Consider the following 22,897-nt stretch of genomic DNA (forward strand, 5'->3'; position numbering starts at 1 on the left):
GGTTGTATTATAAACTGTATGATTTTTTTACTGATAGTTCACATCATATGGCATCTTATTTCTTTTTTCTTTGCCATCTTATTTCTTTCCTGGTTGTATTACAAATGATGCAAGGGTTGCTACAGGTATAAACAAATCTACTTAGATTTGGAAACTGTCCACTATTTTTAAGTGATTATTCAAGTATATTTGCAATAATTAGAAGAGTAATCCAAGTTACAATACCATCATGGTCGTATGATCTGCTTATATAAATACCAATAGTAATAATAAAATAAAATAAATAAATAAATATACGTGGCCATTTTGAAATAACATTTAAAGTTTTGATAAAATTATATGTCATCAATGCAAAATAATCAAAGGCATTTTGATGTAATGGGTTTTGATAGACCACAAGAATGCAAGTCAGGAGTAAATATCTTTTAAGTTCCTAATTATTTTCTGGTTAGCCTGCTTTTACTGACTTCTGCATCTGAAAATACTAGTTCTCCGATCGCAATACAAATCTAATAGCTTCAATACTTGAGGCTGGCCATACACTGAATGAAATTAGTCCGGTTTGCAGAAACTGGTAGAATTTCGATCAGTGTGTGGCCATTCCAGCTCCACGGTTTTCAATCATTTAATCAGCGTATTTTCAAACTGTTTATCAATCAGTGACTACCGTGATCAAGCTTCAGCCACTCGTTAGTTTATTCTGACAATGTCCTGGGAAGGGGTGAGTGATTCCTCTATCCACCTCATTTGTGGATGGAGAATCTGTGAGTTTTTTTGCAGTCAGCCCACTGGCTGATGGAAAAAAAAAAAAAAAAAAAAACGAACCATGTATGGCCAGAAAAAAACTATATCAGAAAAATCTTATCCATCATCAAGAGTTCTTCTTCAAACTGACTTTGCTGCAAATACTAGTTCAGTGACTCAGTATATGGAAATTTGAGGATCAGCAACAATCTGTCAACATAAGCCATCCCATATTCCTTTACTTATAATTTGTGTTCTTATTTCTCCTTTATGAATAGAAGAAATCATTTCTGTGGCTGTTTAAAATTGGGGCGTAAGGGAGTACCTTATAAGTAAATCCTCCTAATTCTGTTTATTATTTTTATTTTAATTCGTGTAACCTCCCACATTTTTAGAAAAAGTAAATCAGAAATGACATTTCTATCTAAAATCTTTATTTGGTACATGGACATTATGAATAGAGATCCACATGAAAAAAAAAAAACGTTTTTATTAACTTATAATATTAAACACGACAAGATTTTCATATTCTGGGATTTGTAAGAATGATGTGCTTTACCCCAGAGTATCATTAAACAGTGAAAAATATAATTTAAAGATTAAAAAGATTACACAGGACTGAAATAAGGGCAAAGAATTTAAGCCAAGATTAGGAGTGTAGTCTGCTGATAAACTGCTCCTGTAAGAGATCTTCCCGTGAACAATTTTTCCTGAAAAACACAAATAAAATAGGTGAAATTATATCTCAGCAAATTCAAGTGCATACTGATATTTCATATTAATATACCTTTTAATATAAATAAAAAATAAAACTGACCTTCCAAAGTGTTTATTTTTAAATGTACTAAGATAATAAATATATGATAGAAAAACTAATATCATAACATAATTGCCAGGCTGATTTTCACATTTCAGCGCTATGATAGTTTGACTGACAACTACTCAGGGACCCCTGAAGATGCATATTGATGCGAAACCGGTCAGTTGGAGTAATTCTTGTCTATGTCACCCTTTATGAGTATATTTGCTGATGAAAAATCTATGCAATCTATGCAATCTGTGATACTAGGCCATGGAGTTGTTCCTTTTGAGTTATACTGACTGCTGCTGTTTGCTTTTGGATTTCTTCATGCTAGATCAGGGGTTCTCAACTTCTGTCCTCAGGACCCACTAACAAGCCAGATTTTAAGGATTACCTTGGGGGGATGCAGACTAGAATACTGCAATCACTGAGCAGCAAATTATATCACCTGTGATGTATTTCAGTTATCTTGCAAACCTGTCCTGTTAGTGGGTCCTGAGGAAAGGAGTTGAGAACCACTGTGCTAGATCGACCTCCTATACTTTAGAGGTCTGATCATTCCAGTAAGGGGTGTCTCTATAGGTGATGGGTTATTTCACAAGATTTCTGTGGTGGGATTTATCATCACAGAAATTGTTGAATAACTTGATGATCTTTGGACTTTTTATTTCTAATTTTATTTTAATCCTACTTTTTATGTATAAATTGCACATTGCACGTTAAGCATTATTTTGCACAATTATGAATTGCACCACATGAGCACAATAATGCATATGAATTCTGGTGATGAATAAGGGAAATATTGTATGCATTTTTTGCATTTAAAGAGACAGTGCACTGTTTTCACTTTCACAGTTTCTCAGCTTGGAAGTTGCACCTATTTGATGAACTCATCATATATTTATTGATTATTCAATGTATTTTTTGATAGTTATGCACTTCATGGCTTAAAGAGACAGCATATTCACTTCCAGGCAGTTATAGCAATATCCCTTGCCTTCTCTTGGCAACAGATGCCAAGAAGGCATTCAATAGAGTGAACTGATATTAATCTTTTTGATCTTGAAATTTATAGGCTTGGGAGATAGGAGGTTTAGATGTATTTCCAACATTACCAAAGCACTCAGTTTACTGTAAGTGGCAGATGGAATTGAGTACTTCTTTTGATATATCAGATGGCATGAGGCAGGGCTGCCCCCTTTGTCCACTGCTTTTAGTACTTACCCATGAACCATTTCCCTGTACAGTCAGACAAAATTCTGATATCACAGGTATCCAGATTGGAGAGCAACAATATAATTTGTCTGCATATGCAGATAACCTGTTGTCCACACTTATCAACCCAACTTTGTCTCTACTAGGGATGATCGAACGGTTCGGGTCAACCATCAGTTCGGCCCGAACATTGGGTGTTCGAGGTTCGGCCGAATTTAGAACTTTTTGCCCAAAAAGTTCGGAATTCGGCAACCAGAACCGACCAAAATGCAATGGTTCAGGAAATGGGCTTTAAAAGCCAGTGATTGGACCAGAACCATTAGCAAAGCCAATTGAGGGGGCAGGAGAATGCTAGGAATTCACTAATGATTGGCCTAGGGGTCCCTAGGCCAATCATTAGTGAATACGCCCCCCAGTATATAAGATACCCCCCGCCAAATTTCTAGCATTGTTATACAGGACATGGAAGAGAGTGGAAGCAGTTCTGTTAATTTTACTTTAAAAGTGTCATTTAGCATTTATTAGTGTGAGGAAAGGGATATCTAGTGTAGTTAGAGTGCTCTTTTACACTTTAGTTAGCTTCAAAAATTTAGTTTCTGTAGGGAAAGTGTGAAGTGTCAGGGTGACCGTAATGTAGTGTAGGGTTAACTGACTGCTATGCAGGGTGACCAAACCCTTCCATATCAGGGTGACCGTAATGTAGTGTAGGGTGAACTGACAGTGACTGCTATGGCAGGGTGACCAAACCCTTCTATATCAGGGTGACCGCTATAGAGAAAAGATAGTTTCTCTCAAGTCACTTTCCCTGCAGTAATATGGCTTCGCCCCTGTCAGCTTGCTTTTTGGCTGCAGGTGTCTATAGTGATTTTTTGAGCACATGTTTGGAGTCAGGCATGACATCTGAACATGTGTATAGGGGGTATATATACACACCCATGTATGTATATATATATATACACCTGCACATATATAGGTGTGAAAGGAGCAGAAAAAACTACTTGCGCTAATGAAATAATTAACACCAATATAGTTACGCTCCTATCACACCTATATATGTCTAGGTGTGTATATACATATAAGTATGTGTGTATATACACCCGTATACACAAGTTCAGATGTTTTGCCTGCCTCCAAAGAACCCAAAAAAATGCCCAAAAAAACACTAGCGTCAAAAAAAAAAAAAAACGCCCAGGTGTGTTGTTGCAGGCATTTTTGGGGGGTTTTTGGAGGCAGGCAAAACATCTGAACTTGTGTACACACACATACTTATATGTATTTTACACTTAGACATATATAGGTGTAATAGGAGCGTAACCATATTAGTGTAAATGATTTCATTAGCGCAAGCATATATTTCTGCTGCTATCACACCTATATATGTCTAGGTGTATATATACATATAAGTATGTGTGTATATATACCCGTATACACAAGTTCAGATGTTTTGCCTGCCTCCAAAGAACCCAAAAAAAATGCCCAAAAAAACGCTAGCGCCAAAAAAAAACCGCCCAGGTGTGTTGTTGCAGGCATTTTTTGGGGGTTTTTGGAGGCAGGCAAAACATCTGAACTTGTGTATACGGGTATATATACACACATAAACAAGCAAAAAATTGGGGGAGCAAACCCTGAACATGTATATCTAAAGATATACATGTTCAGGGTTTGCTCCCCCAATTTTTTGCTTGTTTATTATGTATTCGGTCTGACCAGACTTCTGAGGTTGAGCACCCCACCCCCCACACACACCTGTACTCTATCAAGTGTCCACTATCAAGTAGATATAGGAGGAGTCGCTTATAGTGCAGTCGCACATCTCTCCCAGCAAGGAGTGTTATCTCCAAGGGTTAGAGAGGCTGGTTTCATCCTTTTTTATGGATATTGTAGGACCCACTGATAATGGGGTACTTTGACGTAGTGGTGGGCTTGAGCACGATATTGCCATATGGTGGGACCAAATCCCCATTTTTATTTATGGATTGTCTCCATATTTGATAGCCTTTTCTTTTGCATGTGTGCGCTATTCTTTTTTAATATATATACACACATACTTATATGTATATACACACCTAGAGTATATAGGTGTGATAGTAGCAGAAATATATGCTTGCGCTAATGAAATCATTTACACTAATATGGTTACACTCCTATAACACCTATATATGTCTAAGTGTAAAATACATATAAGTATGTGTGTGTACACAAGTTCAGATGTTTTGCCTGCCTCCAAAAACCCCCAAAAAATGCCTGCAACAACACACCTGGGCGCTTTTTTTTTTTTTGACGCTAGCGTTTTTTTGGCCATTTTTTTTGGGTTCTTTGGAGGCAGGCAAAACATCTGAACTTGTGTATAGTGGTATATATACCACTATACACAAGTTCGGATGTTTTTCCTGACTCCAAAGAACCCAAAAAATGCCCAAAAAAACGCTTGCTACTAAACCGGCAAGGTGTGAAAAGCGAGAAGCCACTAACCTGTTGTATAAGTGTTCTAATACAAACAATCTTTTTTTATGGTTCTGGACATGCTACAGAGCTGAAACTTCACAGGTACACCTTTTAGACCACCCAGACACTAAATCTAAAGAAATTTTTTATTTTTTTTATTTTTTTTCATTTTTTCAATAATTGGCTCTCCATCAAAAATGACAATTTTTAAGAACTTTTTTTGTGTGATTAATAGTCCTTGGGGTATGACCCAGAACCCTAGGCACTTTTTAGGGGCATTTATTGGGTTTTAGGGCTTTAAAATGGTGTTTTTTGATTACTGAAGTTCGGGTCCCATTGATTTCAATGGGGTTCTGAAATCCGGGCCAAACTTTCGGGAAGTTCGGATGTTCTGGCCGAACTGAACTTTTGAAAAGTTCGATCATCCCTAGTCTCTACCCAACTTACTTAAGGAGTTTCAAAACTATGGCTCCTTATCCAATCAGAAAATGTATTTCACTAAATCCAAGGAGATGGGGGTGGCCATGGTATCAACTCAATGAAACATCTAGAATGTAACTTTAAAATTAAATGCACTACAAATGCAGTGAAAGACTTGGGGACTCTTATTCCTCCTACATTGAAACACATTTACTCACTTATTTCATACCTCTTCTTACTGTTATGAAGAGAATGTTTCAAAAGTGGCAATTAGCCTTTTCTCCTGGTTTGGGAGATGTACTATCATTCAAATATCTGTTTCCTTGAAGTTTGCAAACCTATTTCAGGCACTTCCAGATCTTTGTTCTAACCTTTTTTTAAGCAAGTTAATCTTCTCTTTACCAGTTTTGTCTGTGCATCCCAGAGACCTACATTGCCTTGTGGCTTCCTATATTTACCTGAACAACATTGAAGTCTGGTACTACCAGTTGCGACTATCAGGCTATGCACCTGGTGAAACTGATTGATTGGTGCCGTCACAGCAACCTTAAGCTTTGGTCAAGAATTGAACAGTCTACATCACCAATTCCCTTGCAAAGAGCCCCCTGGTGTTATTCAGACTTGTCACTTCTTCTCAGAACCCACTCAACGATAGGCCCCACCCTGAAGATTAGGTGCATTGGGGACATGTGTACACTGTTCAATGCATTGAAGGGGGCATGCACGCTGGTCTCTGCATTGGGGACATGTACGCTGGTCACTGCATTGGGGGCATGGTATGCTGGTCACTGCATTGGGGGCATGTACGCTGGTCACTGCATTGGGGGCATGGTACGCTGGTCACTGCATTGGGGGCATGTACGCTGGTCACTGCATTGGGAGCATGTACGCTGGTCACTGCATTGGGAGCATGTACGCTGGTCACTGCATTGAAGGGGGCACGCACGCTGATCTCTGCATTGGGGGCATGGTATGCTGGTCACTGCATTGGGGGCATGTACGCTGGTCACTGCATTGGGGGCATGTACGCTGGTCACTGCATTGGGGGCATGTATGCTGGTCCCTGCATTGAAGGGGGCACTTACGCTGATCTCTGCATTGGGGGCATGTACGCTGATCTCTGCATTGGGGGCATATATGCTGGTCACTGCATTGAAGGGGGCACGCCCACTGGTCACTGCATTGGGGGCACGCACGCTGATCTCTGCATTGGGGGCATGTATGCTGGTCACTGCATTGGGGGCATGTATGCTGGTCATTACATTGGAGGCACACATGCTGATCTCTGTATTGGGGGCATGTATGCTGGTCACTACATTGAAAGGGGCATGTATACTGGTCATTACATTGAAAGGGGCATGTATACTGGTCACTACATTGAAAGGGGGCATTTATACTGGTCACTACATTGAAAGAGGGCATGTATACTGGTCACTACATTGAAAGGGGGCATGTATACTGGTCACTACATTGAAAGGGGGCATGTATGCTGGTCACTACATTGAAAGGGGGCATGTATACTGGTCACTACATTGAAAGGGGGCATGTATACTGGTCACTACATTGAAAGGGGGCATGTATGCTGGTCACTGCATTGAAAGGGGGCATGTACGCTGGTCACTGCTTTGAAAGGGGGCCTGTACTGGGGGGGTTTGTGCTAGGGGGCCTGTACTGTGGGATTAGTGCTAGGGGGCCTGTACTGTGGGATTAGTGCTAGGGGGTCTGTACTGTGAGGTTTGTGCTAGGGGGCCTGTACTGTGGGGTTTGTGCTAGGGGGCCTGTACTGTGGGATTAATGCTAGGGGGTCTGTACTGTGGGGTTTGTGCTAGGGGGCTGTACTGTGGGGTTTGTGCTAGGGGGCCTGTACTGTGGGGTTTGTGCTAGGGGGCCTGTACTGTGGGATTAGTGCTAGGGGGTCTGTACTGTGGGATTAGTGCTAGGGGGTCTGTACTGTGGGGTTTGTGCTAGGGGGTCTGTACCGTGGGGTTTGTGCTAGGGGGCCTGTACTGTGGTATTAGTGCTAGGGGGTCTGTACTGTGGGGTTTGTGCTAGGGGGTCTGTACTGTGGGATTTGTGCTAGGGGGCCTGTACTGTGGGGTTTGTGCTAGGGGGCCTGTACTGTGGGGTTTGTGCTAGGGGGCCTCTACTGTGGGGTTTGTGCTAGGGGGTCTGTACTGTGGGGTTTGTGCTAGGGGGCCTGTACTGTTGGATTAGTGCTAGGGGGCCTGTACTGTGGGGTTTGTGCTAGGGGGCCTGTACTGTTGGATTAGTGCTAGGGGGCCTGTACTGTTGGATTAGTGCTAGGGGGCCTGTACTGTGGGATTAGTGCTAAGGGGCCTGTGCTGTGGGGTTTGTGCTAGGGGCTCTGTACTCTGGGATTAGTGCTAAGGGGGATTAGTGATAAGGGGCCTGTACTGTGGGGTTTGTGCTAGGGGCTCTGTACTCTGGGATTAGTGCTAAGGGGGCTGTACTGTGGTGTTTGTGCTAGGGGGTCTGTACTTTGGGATTAGTGCTAAGGGACCTGTACTGTGGGGTTTGTGCTAGGGGGCCTGTACTGTTGGATTAGTGCTAGGGGGTCTGTACTGTGGGGTTTGTGCTAGGGGGCCTGTACTGTGGGATTAGTGCTAGGGGGTCTGTACTGTGAGGTTTGTGCTAGGGGGTCTGTACTGTGGGGTTTGTGCTAGGGGGCCTGTACTGTGGGATTAGTGCTAGGGGGTCTGTACTGTGGGGCTTGTGCTAGGGGGCCTGTACTGTGGGGTTTGTGCTAGGGGGCCTGTACTGTGGGATTAGTGCTAGGGGGTCTGTACTGTGGGATTAGTGCTAGGGGGTCTGTACTGTGGGGTTTGTGCTAGGGGGTCTGTACCGTGGGGTTTGTGCTAGGGGGCCTGTACTGTGGTATTAGTGCTAGGGGGTCTGTACTGTGGGGTTTGTGCTAGGGGGTCTGTACTGTGGGATTAGTGCTAGGGGGTCTGTACTGTGGGGTTTGTGCTAGGGGGTCTGTACCGTGGGGTTTGTGCTAGGGGGCCTGTACTGTGGTATTGGTGCTAGGGGGTCTGTACTGTGGGGTTTGTGCTAGGGGGTCTGTACTGTGGGATTTGTGCTAGGGGGCCTGTACTGTGGGGTTTGTGCTAGGGGGCCTGTACTGTTGGATTAGTGCTAAGGGGCCTGTGCTGTGGGGTTTGTGCTAGGGGCTCTGTACTCTGGGATTAGTGCTAAGGGGGATTAGTGATAAGGGGCCTGTACTGTGGGGTTTGTGCTAGGGGCTCTGTACTCTGGGATTAGTGCTAAGGGGGCTGTACTGTGGTGTTTGTGCTAGGGGGTCTGTACTGTGGGATTAGTGCTAAGGGACCTGTACTGTGGGGTTTGTGCTAGGGGGCCTGTACTGTTGGATTAGTGCTAGGGGGTCTGTACCGTAGGGTTTGTGCTAGAGGGCCTGTACTGTTGGATTAGTGCTAGGGGGTCTGTACTGTGGGGTTTGTGCTAGGGGGCCTGTACTGTGGGATTAGTGCTAGGGGGTCTGTACTGTGGGATTAGTGCTAGGGGTCTGTACTGGGGGTTTGTGCTAGAGGGCCTGTACTGTGTGGTTTGTGTTAGGGGGTCTGTACTGTGGGGTTTGTGCTAGGGGGCCTGTACTGTGGGGTTTGTGCTAGGGGGCCTGTACTGTGGGGTTTGTGCTAGGGGGCCTGTACTGTGGGGTTTTGCTAGGGGGTCTGTACTGTGGGGTTTGTGCTAGGGGCCTGTACTGTGGGGTTTGTGCTAGGGGGCCTGTACTGTGGGGTTTGTGCTAGGGGTCTGTACTGTGGGGTTTGTGCCACTCTCAGTCAGTGTATCCCATAATAGGGTGTCTCTCACAGCATATCCCATAATAGGGCCCCTGTTCCCTATTATGGGATATACTAGTACTGATGGACCCCTTAATATGTGATATATTGGGAGAATTTGTTCACGCAAGCAAAATACAGGGGGGCAAAACGGGTGGAGTCTATGAGGGGTGGGGCTTCTGAGAAATAAGAGGGGTCACAATGGAAGGGCGGGGTCTTGCGCCCCACCATCTTAAAACTTCACCAGCCGCCACTGTCTAAAACGCTGGCAACAAAAGTGAGTACGCTCCTAAGTTAAAATGTCCAAATTGGGCTCAAAGTGTCAATATATTGTGTGCCCACCATTATTTTCCATCACTGTCTTAACCCTCTTGGGCATGGAGTTCACCAGAGCTTCACAGGTTGCCACTGGAGTCCTCTTGGATGTTAGAGATCTTGCGCTCCTCCACGTTCCGTTTGAAGATGCCCCACAGATGCTCAATAGGGTTTAGGTCTGGAGACATGCTTGGCCAGTCGATCACCTTTACCCTCAGGTTCTTTAGCAAGGCAGTGGTCGTCTTGGAGGTGTTTTTGGGTTGTTATCATGTTGGAATACTGCCCTGCAGTTAAGTCTCTGAAGGGAGGGGATCATGCTCTGCTTCAGTATGTCACAGTACATGTTGGCATTCATGGTTCCCTCAATGAACTTTAGCTCCCCAGTGCCAGCAGCACTCATGCAGCCCCAGACCATGACACTCCGAACACCTTGTTTGACTGTAGGCAGGACACACTTGTCTTTGCACTCCTCACCTGGTTGTCGCCACACACGCTTGACTGAGTATAGTCTGTGCACTGATAGACTGACCCCCCCCCCCCCACCCCTTCAACCTTTGCAGCAATGCTGGCAGCACTCATACATCTATTTTCCAAAGACAACCTCTGGATATGATGCTGAGCATGTGCACTCAACTCCCTTGGTCGACCATAGCGAGGCCTGTTCTGAGCGGAACCTGCCCCGTTAAACCACTGTATGGTCTTAGCCACCGTGCTGCAGCTCAGTTTCAGGGTCTTGGCAATCTTCTTACAGCCTAGGCCATCTTTAGGTAGAGCAAAAATTCAGAGAGTTCTTCGCCATGGGGTGCCAAGTTGAACTTCCAGTGACCAGTTTGAGAGAGCGAGAGCAATAACACCAAATTTAACACACCTGCTCCCCATTCACATCTGAGACCTTGTAACACTAACGAGTCACATGACACCAGGGAGGGAAAATGGCTAATTTGGCCCAATTTGGACATTTAGGGGTGTACTCACTTTTGTTACCAGCGGTTTAGAGATTAATGGCTGTGTGTTGAGTTATTTTGAAAGGACAGCAAATTTACACTGTTATACAAGCTGTACACTCACTACTTTACATTGTAGCAAAGTGTAATTTCTTCAGTGTTTTCACATGAAAAGGTATGATAAAATATTTACAAAAATGTGAGGGGTGTACTCACTTTTGTGAGATACTGTATATACTTTGCCCTCTGTGTGCATTGTACTACATTAGAAAAATGATGACCATGATGTGTTTATGTCTATTCAATCACAAATCTGCAATTAGTACACTGGACTGGACCAACATGTCGCACAAAACTTTCAGCAATTCAAACATTCACTTTCAAGTCTCCGCCGTATGTTCATTGGAGTTGGTCCCCCATTAACTTGTTGTGGTGTCAGATATGGTCTTTTACTGCAAAAAGAAGCCTGCTTGATCTACTCTTTACAAACTCTTGCTGCCAAAGGGCTAAGTGGACAAATAAACTTTACAGTACATGTTTTTATAATGGATATCTGTAGACATACAGGTAGGTGGGCTAATGCTCAGAGTGAGGGGAGTAAATATTCATTTGGTTTCCTTCAGTGTTGTTCATGCCTCTTATCTATTCCCTCTCACATTCTCTCCATACCTTATACATGGTATTCATTTTTGTACTGCTATGAGGTTTTGCTTTTGTTACACGTAGCACTGCCTCCTTGAGGGTTGCTTGTAATTGTATGTTCTTCTGTGCCGCTTTGACCCTTTAAATTGTCCAGCCCTCCTGACATTCTAGGTTCAGACATGTTGTGTATACCGTTAAATGACCCACTGACACAATGCACATAGGTTTTAACTCTTTAGCTTTGCTTTACTCAAGAAGAAGGCCCTGGATAAACAGTCAAGTCTCAGTTGAAATAACACTAAAGAACAGTTAATAACCAGTTATAGTAACAAGTAAATACACCAATATACACAGTATCTTACAGTAAGCTAATACATCTCTCAGAAAGCCATGAATTGCTGGAAGAAATACTCCTGCTAAAGGGGAACCCTGGGCCAGCCTATAGTACCTGTATCTAAATGAGAGATGAGGTAATCTAGACACCAGTAACGTGTCCCCTTTAAAAGCAATGAGATAGCAATGTTCTGAATAAAAGGCCTTGCTATTATCTTCACCGGCAGTTGGAGCGCAAAGGACAAATGACTCCTCAGTGTAGCACAGTGTGAAACAGGCAATGCAGGAGCTGGCTCTGATTAATGATCATCCACTAACTGATCCAAATGTAGAATGTCTGTGTTCAGTGTTTAAGAGAAACTGTAGTAACTGGTAACTGAGCTTTGAGCGGGTGCTCTCTTACCAATCCTGATGTCCCTCTTCTGAGTCCTTGAAGAACAAGCAACTACAATTCTCCACACTGTGAGACACTGAGATGACTTCGGTTCTGCTGTTTTCAGTCCCACCTACTCCAACTCGATCAGCGATGCTGCAGGGATTTCTGCGATTTCTGCGATGTAGCAGTCCCGCCTGGGCTGAGTCTGCATACAGCTGGGTGTGTAGTTCATAAACAGTTCAGCAGTGCAGTAATATCCTTTTTAGAAGACTACAGTTCCCACAATGCTGTTCTTCCAGTATAATGCATGAAATCTGAGACCAACACTCGAGGAGCAAAGAGACAGTCTGAGAGAGCAGAGAATAAGTCTGCAGTGTCAGATAATGGTAGTCCGCTCCTGGCTACATCCTCCGCCCACTTGAAAGTCTTTGGTCCCCAAAGACAGAATATAACTTCATTAAAGGAGTTACTGAGTAATATCTCAAAAAGAGTTGCAAATGATGATTCTGCTAACCAGAACCTACAGTAGCAAATAGCTGACTAATGGAGGGATTTTCCAACAGTAAACTATACAAGTCATCAAACAAAGTTAAATAATTTTGATAGCAGGCCAATAATAGAATAGTGGCCCACCCAGAAGTGTCAGAAGGTGAAACAGGGTCATCCTCCACCAAAGGTTCAGTAGAGGGGGCTGGCATTTGACTAGAACCCTAAGCTGTAGAAATAAGTTAATCTGAACTTTTTTCAAGGGTGTCTTTTTTTAGTCTCTTGGGTGGATGAATTTACCACCTAAGCCTGGAATACTTGTTTTCTATGGTTTCAGGCTCACACCCCAGGCCCCAAAAGCTACAATCAGGCTTTGGTTTTTCTAAACTATTAAGAGCAGTTCCTTCTCCTTTATCTTGGGTGGAGGGGATTGGATCTTCTCCAACATTTTTGCATTTCAGGGTTGTCAGCTGGTTCTAGCTTACAGCCTACAGCCCCTCTTTCAGGAGATGGTGCAGGTCTCTCTGTCTCAACAGGCTGATGTTCTATCTTTGCAGGTGGAGATACTAAACGCACATCTTCCATTAAAGGCCGAGAAACTCTGGTGGTGTTTTCAGATGGTGGAACCCACAACCAGTCAAAAGTCAGTTCTTCTTTGTCACTCTCCTTTCACTCATCCTCTTGAAGTGTAGGCTTGGGTATCCGACGGGTTCTAGGTCTTAAATTAGGGGAAAGAGATGTATCAGAACAAAGAGGTGAAGACACCCGAATGGCCTCAGATATGGGTAAAAGATGGTTTCGATGCCAGGTTTTAAATGGACCAGTCTTTCCCTCTGGGCGGATCTGGTACACAGGAAGTCCAGGTAACCATCTGCAGATGATGTAAGGTTGGGAACGCCATCAATTGGCTAGTTTGTGTTTGCCAGGCACTCCCAGGTTTCATAATAACACTCGATCTCCTGGTTGCAGATCCTGTACTCTTACTCTAAGATCAACATCTTCCTTTGCTCCCTTGAAGTGGATGCCTCCAGGACTTTCCCATAAGCAAGCTTCAAATCCCTTCTAAGTCTATCGAAATAACCTCAATAAGAGGCCTGGGAGGTGCGATCTGGAGATGTTTTGAAGGCTAAATTCACCAGCAGATGGGTTTCCCTCCCTAACATCAGCCGGTAGGGGGAGTACCCAGTAGAGTCATGCACCATGCTATTGTAAGCATGTACCACAGCGGCAATATGATCACCCCAGTGTTGTTTCTTCTCTAATGGAAAAGTTCTCAGCATGTTCAACAAAGTATTATTGAAACGTTCAAGTTGCGGATCCCCTTGAGAATAATAAGGGGTGGTTCTGGAATTTTGAATACCTAACAGTTCACATAGCCATTTTACTAATTTACTCTCAAAATTCGTGCCTTGATCCAAGTGAAGACGCTGGGGCAGGCCGTAATGAACAAAGAACTTTTCCACCAGAGTCTTGGCAACTGGCTTGTCGATCCTTGGTCAGGAAAGCTTGAGTATAACGGGTGAAAGGATCTGTCACAACCAGGACATTACTGCTCCCACTCAATTCAGGTTCTAGACACAAGAAATCAATGCACACCAGTTCCATTGGCACTTGACTTCGTAGATGGCCCATTGGGGCAGCTCTGCTGGGCAAAGTCTTTCTCTGAATGCACGGAATGCAAGAACGACAATAACTTTCAACTTCTGTCTTCATGGATGGCCAATAGAAACAATCCCTATTTAGCTTAAGGTTCAGTCTGGTTCCAAGTGTTCATGATCATCATGAAGAGCTGTCAACAATGTCAACCTGTGTTTTCAGGAAGAAACAATTGTCGAACACCTTCTGGTTCTTCAGATGGACACTTCCGATATACAATCCCATCTTCCAATTGCATTTGTTCCCATTCTTTATAAACTACTTTAGTGCCATTAACTGAACTTTTCAGCAGCATCTGAGAGTCTCGAGCCACCGTTGATTTCTTGACAAGGTCACATAGTGGTTCCTCCCGCTGATCCCTTGTCAGATCCTGACTGCGCACTGATCCCTACTCAGATCACAGTAGTACTGAGGTACTCCAGTAGTGATGACCCCCACGGCTTCAACTCCCGTGGCTCCCTTATGACTATGCTCTATCCCCTGACACACTGCACAAACTCGTTTGGGAGTCAAATGTGTCCAATTCTGGGCATCATCATCCAAAACATATGGTCTTTGGGATAAAGCATCTACATCCCAATTTCCTTTCCCTGGTCGATACTTCAGGCTGAATTGAAATTCGGACAGTGCAGCCAACCACCGATGTCCAATGACATCCAAATTAGCAGTAGACAACAGATAGGTCAAGGGATTGTTATCTGTTTTTACTACAAGCAAAGCTCTATACAAGTAGTCTCACAGCTTGTCTACTACTGCCCACTTGAGGACCAGAAACTCTAACTTGTGTACAGGGTAGTTCTTCTCAGAGGGAGTAATGCTGGCCACACACTAGCCAAAAAATAGTTAGAAAATCTGTCACTTGGTCCGTTCGTTCGTTTTTAGTCCAGTTAATGGGCACAAATAGAAAATCATTTTAACTTTTCAGAGCTGCAAAATTGAAGGAACAGTTTGGAAAATTCTGCTGAATGAAAATAAATTCAAAGGTTAATGTGTTTCTTGTCCAAACTGTTTGCACTATGCATATGTGACAAAATGAATGAAAAACGGATTCATTTATGTCCATTGAACGATTTATTGTTCAAAATTCGGTCATTACATGATGGCATGATCGTCTGCTCTCACAGCCGGTGTTCATTTTTCGAAAATTACTTTGAACGATTTTTTGTATAGTGTATGGCCAGCTTAAGACTTTGACTCACATAGGCTACTGGATGAAGCTTCCCTGCCGTCTCTTGATACAGCACTCCTTCGAGCCCATCTCGGCTAGCGTCCACATGCAACTCATAAGGCTTGGAAGGGTCAGCATGGGCCAAAACTGGGGCTTCTGTAGGCTCTCCTTCAGACAACTAAAAACCTGTTCACACTTTGGGGTCCATTGATCCTGAACTGACTCACGCGGTTATCTAAGCCCCAATGGCCATTGCTCCCCTGGACTCAACTTCTGTGACTCTTCATTTCCTTCTCTCTGTAATAACTCGTTCAGGGTTCTCAAAATCTGCACAAAGTTCTTCACAAACCTTTTATAATGGGAGAAAAATCCTATAAAGGATCGCAGTTCTGTAACTGTCCTTGGTTGGGGCCAAGTGGTAACAGCTTTCAGTCTCTGCGGGTCAGTGGCCACTTTATTGGCAGAGACCACATGCCCCAAGTATGTAACTGACATCTGGTAGAATTGTCATTTTTCCAATGACAACTTCAGCCCCTCTGCACGAAGCCTCTAGAAGACCTTTTCGAGTTGTGCCTCGTGTTCCTCTAGGGTCTTGCCAAACACAATGATATCATCCAGATACACAAGTACATCTATCAAATGCATATCTCCCACTGTGTTCTCCATCAACCTCTCAAAGGTGGCTGGGGCTCCTGCCAATCCATGTGGCATGCAATCAAACTCAAAGAATCCCAATGGGCTGATGAAGGCCGTCTTTTCTCGGTCATCAGGGTGCATTGGTATCTGGTAATACCCGATCTTCAGATCTAACACTGTGAACCACTTCGCTCCAGATAGACACTGCAAAGCATCTTCTATCTGGGTGGTGTACTGATCAGGTATAGTTCTTCAGTTTAGGGTTCTATAATCGATGCACATCCGAATATACATCCATTTTTTCTTGCGCACCACCACAATGGGGGGTGGCGCATTAGGGCTTCTGGATTCTCTAAGACTTCTACAGCTCTGCTAATTGCTCCCAAAGGTCTTCAAAGTGACTCAAAGGGATCCGCCAAGCTATCTCCCAGAAAGGTTTGTCTTCCGACACACAAATTTCCGTGTTGGGCACTCTAGGCACAATCCACATCAAAGTCATTCTTAGAAAACTTCTCCTCCCATCTTGCTAGCTGGGCTTTGATCCTCTCCCTCCACTTGAGAGGCATTGCAAGACATTGAACCTGAAATTCTCCTTCCCGGTCCTCTCCAGTGGCCTTCTGAGCCAGATCATCCAACATCACAGGAGTGGCACCAGTCCTAGCACAATCCGAGGCTTCAGGCTGACAGATTGACCTGTAACGTTGCGGATACTGACCGGGACTCTCCCTCCGGTTTTTGACAACATCTTTGTGGGACCAGTTCTATTCCTGTCTCTTCTCCCAATGGGTCAGCTTCCAATACCACGAATAAACCTGGCTGGTCCCAAGACAACCTAACAGTGGCTTTCATACATACTCTCTCTCTGGGCTGCTCTCTCGAGTGTCCAATCGCCACAGCCTTCCCACTCCTTCAGATGGTGCCCTTTGTTCATGGACCACATGCTGGAAAGCTTGTCTCAACAGTGAGTGTATCTCCTTTGCAAACAAACCCTTTGTGGCTAACAGGATGAGTAGTCTTCATACTAAATCAGTGTTGGTTCCTATCAACAAGGAATTCTGTCCTGCTCCCGGAGGCCGAGGACAAACAACTGCTAGTGTATTGAAGGTCTCTGGTTTCCCAGCCAATGAAGGGTCAAAGGTTATCTTAATAGGTATGTATCAATCATTAATATTGACCCTGTAAACCATCCAGCTCTCCTGACACTCTAGGTTCAGACATGTTGTGTATACCTTTAAATGACACACTGGCACAATGCAGACAGGTATTGACTCTTTAGTTTTCCTTTACTCAAGAAGAAGACTTGAAAAAAGTATTAATCCACTAGGCCCTGGATAAACAGCCAAGTTATAGAAACAGGTAAATGCAGCCATATACACAGTATCTTACAGTAAGTGAATGAATCTCTCAGAAAGCTTTAAATTGCTATAATAAATACTCCTTCTAAAGGGGAACCCCGGGCCAGCCTATAGTACCTGTATTGTAATGAAAAATGAGGTAATCAAAATACCAGAAACGTGTCCCCTTTAAAAGCAATGAGATAGCAATGTTCCAAATGCAAGGCCTTGCTATTATCTTCGCCGGCAGTTGGAGCTCAAAGGACAAATTATTCCCCAGTGTAGCAAAGTGTGAAACAGGCAATGCAGGATAGCTGGTTCTGATTAATGTTGATCCACTAACTGATCCAAGTGTAGAATGTCTGTGTTTGGTTTTTAAGAGAAACTATAGCAACTAGTAACTGGGCTTTGAGCTGGTGCTCTCACCAATCCGGATGTCCCTCTTATGAGTTCTGGAAAAACAAACAACGGTAACTCTCCACATTGTGAGACACTGAGATAGCTGTGCTCTGCTATTTCAGTGAGTCCCGCTGACTCGAGTGTCTTCCGTCCCACCTGGGCTTAGTCTGCATACAGCTGGGTGGCATGCAATAGGCTGCAGTCCTCTCTTTCTGCGGTGGACTGATGCACACACAATGGATCCCAGAAAGTAAGAGAGCGCGGGCCTGTTCAGCAGATCCCTTTATAGTCTCTCCCACAGACTTTAGTTCCCACAATACTTTTCTTTCAGTCTCAGGAGCATGATGCATGAAATCCGAGACCAACACTAGAAGAGCATAGAGACAGTACGAGAGAGCAGAGAATAAGACTGCAGTGTCAGATAACGGTAGTCCACTCCCGACTACATCCAGTTATGGTATAAGCACTATATATTTTCTGTGGTTTAGTCTCTGCTCTTAACAGCATATATATCTTGTGATATATAATAGTAATTAGTCTATATTTTGCCTTTTTTTTTTCTCATGTTATATTTCTTGATTTTTATTGCTGTTATGACAATTTTTACTCTTCCTTTTGTTTCCTTTTTTTAAATTTTTTTTATGGTTATTTTTTCCTCTCAATGACTCTCTTCTATTTCATTTTCTTGTGGTTTCTGATATATTGCTTACCACTATTCCCTTGCTATTAAAATATTTCTGTATCTGTGTTCTCTGATTAATCACATCCTTATTCTTTTTGTCTGATATACTAAACTTTATCCTTAGTTCATTTACTGCCTCCTTTGCATCACAGTGTACTGCTCTGTCTATTTACTGGCACTCTGCCTTATTCACACTTATCTCAGCTCTCATTTGTCTGCACATGTATTTTTTTCCTGGTTGTTGTCTCTGTTGCTTGGCAATGTCAGGATACCTTTCTTTGCTATTATAAACACTACTGTGCAAAAAATGTATGCAGGTGTGAAAAAAAATCTGTAAAGAAAAAGAATGCTTTCAGAAAAAGAAGTGTTAACAGTTTATTTTTATCAATTAACAGAATGGAAAGTAAATGAACAGAAGAGAAATCCAAATCAAATCAATATTTGGTCTGACCACCCTTTTCCTTTAAATTAGCATCAATTCTTCTAAGTACACTTGCACACACTTTTTGAAGGAACTCGGCAAATAGGTTGTTCCAAACATCTTAGATAGCTAACCATAAATCTTCTGTGAATGTAGGCTGCCTCAAATCCTTCTGTCTCTTCTTGTATTCTTAGACAGACTTAATTATGTTGATATCAGGGTTCTGTGGGGGAAAAACCATTACAGCCAAATATTTCACATTTTGACTTATCAGTCCAGATCACCTGCTGCCATCTTTCTGCACCCAGTTCCTATGTTTGCATGCATAGTTGAGTCACTTCTCCAGGCAGTAGATGTGTGTACCTGGTTCCTGCCAGTTCTGTGCTGATGGTACTGCTGGACATTTTCTGATGTCGAAGGGAAGTAAGTATGATGTGTCTTTCATCTGCTGCATTCAGTTTCCTTGGCCGACCACTTCATCTACAGTCCTCAGATTTTCTATTGCCTATTTCTTTGTGCTTCTTCAAAAGAGCATGAACAACACACCTTGAAACCCCAGTCTGCTTTAAAATCTTTGCTTGGGAGAGACCTTGCTGATGCAGTATAACTACCACATGTCTTGTTGCTGTGCTCAACGTGATCTCATTAGCAGAGTTCGGCTGTTGCTGACTCAGTTTTAAGCCTCCCACACAGCTGTTTATGTTTCAGTTAACCACTTAAAGCAGGGTTCCACCTCCCCCTCCACCCCGTCCAAAAATTAAAAGTCAGCAGCTACACATACTATAGCCGCTGACTTTTAATATTAGGACACTTACCTGTCCTGGAGCCCAGCGATGTTGGCACTGCAGCTGATGTTTCCATCAGCTGTCAGGTGCTGCGCCGCCATTGCCGTTAAGATAACCCGGCAGTGAAGCCTTCCGGCTTCACAGGTGGGTCCCTACTGCGCATGCGCGAAGTGCGTTGAGCATTCCTATTGGCTCGGCGGCGGAGGAGGGGGCCGAACTTTCGAGGGACAGCGCCGCTGAGCCATATCCCAGAAGTGGGGAAGGGTACCTATCAAAAACAGGTACACATTCCCCCCCCCCTTCCCCCTGAAAGGTGCCAAATGTGGTACCGGAGTGGGGGGAGCAAAAAAAAAGCGGAAGTTCCACTTTTGGGTGGAACTCTGCTTTAATTACTGGGCCTATTTCTGACACTTGTTGTTTACAAGCTAAAATCTGTTTTTTTTATAGGAAACTACTTAGAACCCCCAAACATTATTATTATTATTATACAGGATTTATATAGCACCAACAGTTTGCGCAGCGCTTAACAAAATGAAGGCAGACATTACAGTTACAATACAATTTGGAACAAGAGGAATCAGAGGGCCCTGCTCGTTAGAGCTCACAAACTTAAAGGGAGGGTCAATTATATATTTTTTTTTTAGCAGAGACCCTACAGAATAAAATGGAGATAGTTGCAATATTTTTTTATCACACCGTATTTGTGCTGCAGTCTTCCAAATGCAATTTTTTGGGGAAAAAATTAACTTTTTTGAATTAAAAAATAAGAAAACAGTAAAGTTAGCCCAATTTTTTTCTATAATATGAAAGATAATGGTACACTGAGTAAATAGATACCAAACATGTCATGCTTCAAAATTGCGCACACTTGTGGAATGGCGACAAACATTGGTACTTAAAAATCCCCATAGGCGACATTTTAAAAATGTCTACAGGTTACCAGTTTAGAGTTATAGAGGGAGTCTCGAGCTCAAATGATTTCTCTCGCTCTAACGATCGCGGCGATACCTCACATGTGTGGTTTGAATACCGTTTACATATGTGGACAGGACTTGTGTATGCGTTCGCTTCTGCGCGCGAGCTAGCGGGGACAGGGCACTTTAATTTTTTTTTTGATCATTTTTATTCCTATTACAAGGAATGTAAACATCCCTTGTAATAGAAATAAGCATGACATGACCTCTTTATTGTGAGATCTGAGGTCAAAAAGACCTGAGACCTCATAACTACACTAAAAAAGAAAAAACGTTGCTCCGGTCCTCCAAGACCATAGAGTTCATCTTGCCCTAACTCAACTTCCTGTCTGTGAGGAGCGGGGACCGGATCGTTTTCCCCACTGCCGGTGGGTCTGGTAAGCAGGGAAAAAAGATCTGGATGCGGCGGGGGTCACCTCTTTCGCTGCACCATAAGGGTGATCCCGCAGCGAATCCGCCACTGGGACCACCCTTATCTGAAAGAGGACCGCCCACCGTTTAAAAAAATACTGTGGTTATAACAGCTATCTGCTGCCATAACCCCGGTATTTAGCATCAAAGGACTGACGTATTTTGACGGCGGTTGGTAAGTGGTTAATTACTATTTTTTAATGTACATATGAAATTGATGATCAAGATAGCTGCCATAACCCCGGTATTGAGCATCAAAGGACCGACGTATTTTGACGGGGGGCGGTCGGTAAGTGGTTAATTACTATTTTTTAATCTACATATAAAATTGATGATCATTAGCATCTGCTTGGTATAATTAGTTAGCCATACACGAATGGTGTTACAAATACACTTGCGCCAAAAAAAGAACACAATTAAAACAAATTAAATTATGACTGCTGCTGCAACTGCTGCAAGCCAACAACGGCTGGTGCGCAGAGCGAGGCGGCGTGCATGTCAGCATGACGCGTTTTATCATAAATTTGACACCATCGGAAGCTGGAATGCATGCCATTGTTGGCTCTTCCGCTGCGGTGCGGCTCCCCAGTACAGTGCGGGAAACTGCACAGGAGCTTGGTTTTTTCATTTGCATATTGTAATCTATTGCATCTGACCCTGCTGAGAAAAGTTTTTATTCAATAAATCAATATTTTTATGTTACTACACTATTAGGAGTTTGTCTCTCTCTTTCCTTGTGTTTCCCGGGATTTTGGCAAAAAGTGTCCACCTAGTGGAGAGGACCAATAGGGAGGATAAGCTGAGGACCTGTACTAAGATCACGGAGATCTAAAAAGCCTGCTTGGATCTCTGCTTGCCATATGGCCAGAGGGATAAGCACTTACTGGTGAGTGTGAATTTCTGCCATTATTCAGCACGTAGAGTGTCACCATCACTGTATACAGGAATCATTGCATCTTAGGAAGGGTGTGTTCACCTGGTGGGATACCTTTAAAGGAGCCAGCACACAGCTATTGTTTGGGATCTTGGACTCAATTTGCACAGTTTTTTTACTTTGTTTTGTATATTATATACCTATATATTTTTTCCCCTTTTCCACTTATTTATTTGCACAGAAAACTTTATTGTCATATTGCATATATTGTGTCCATACATATTGCACAATAGGTAATCAGTTGGTTTATGAATTTGTGCCACCGATTGCATGCCTAGTTACGGTTAATTTATATATATATATATATATATATATATATATATATATATATATTTTTTTTTTTTTCCCTCGTTTCCACTTATTCATTTGCACAGTGCACTTTATTGTCATTATTGCATTTATCGTATTTACTCATATTACACAATAGTAATTAGTTGGATTATGAATTTGCGCTGCTGATCTCATATTTAGTTGCGGTGAATTTATATAAACCATACACGTAGGCAGGTGCAGTCTTTACTTCCCACTGTAGGTGACGCTCGACCGAAGCTGTAATGCAAAAGGCAAGGAAAGTCATGAGAAACTTGGTTCCTTTATGATTTCCTACAGTCTCCTGGGGAACAGCTGTTTGATTGGACGCCTGTGCCCCTGGTGACATCTATCCATTTAGGACTCTGGCTCCAAGGTTTGGTTCGCTTTTGGTGAGTGGCTAGTGTAGGGACAGGTTCTTCATCTGTCAGAGACAGAGCATAGCGACAGAGAGAAATTCCAGGGATAAAGGAAGTGCAGGGACTAAACCATCTTCATGTAGGAAGCCCCCAATTCGGGTGTGGACCAGCCAGGCTGCATTCTCATTTTCCTTCACTTTAGCCTCTGTGTGGTCTCTGCGTGCCAACACACCACACTGTACACTGCTCACATACGCCTCACTATAATCCTACAAAACCCCTGACT

General features: G+C 43.2%; 1 protein-coding gene across 2 annotated transcripts in view; it reads right to left on the reverse strand.

Moving 5' to 3' along the window:
• Positions 1 to 1,274: 1,274 nt before the first annotated feature.
• The window catches only part of HTR7 (5-hydroxytryptamine receptor 7), a 265,204-nt gene continuing 243,581 nt past the window's right edge, over positions 1,275 to 22,897 (reverse strand). For both annotated transcript variants that reach the window (XM_082268325.1, XM_082268324.1), the window contains exon 3: positions 1,275 to 1,454. In XM_082268325.1, coding sequence (XP_082124451.1) covers positions 1,394 to 1,454 — 61 coding nt within the window. In that variant the 3' untranslated portion in view covers positions 1,275 to 1,393. The remainder of the gene's footprint in view (positions 1,455 to 22,897) is intronic.

This window comes from Pelophylax lessonae (genome assembly GCF_965119305.1).
Source record: "Pelophylax lessonae genome assembly, chromosome: 9".
Lineage (NCBI taxonomy): Eukaryota > Metazoa > Chordata > Amphibia > Anura > Ranidae > Pelophylax > Pelophylax lessonae.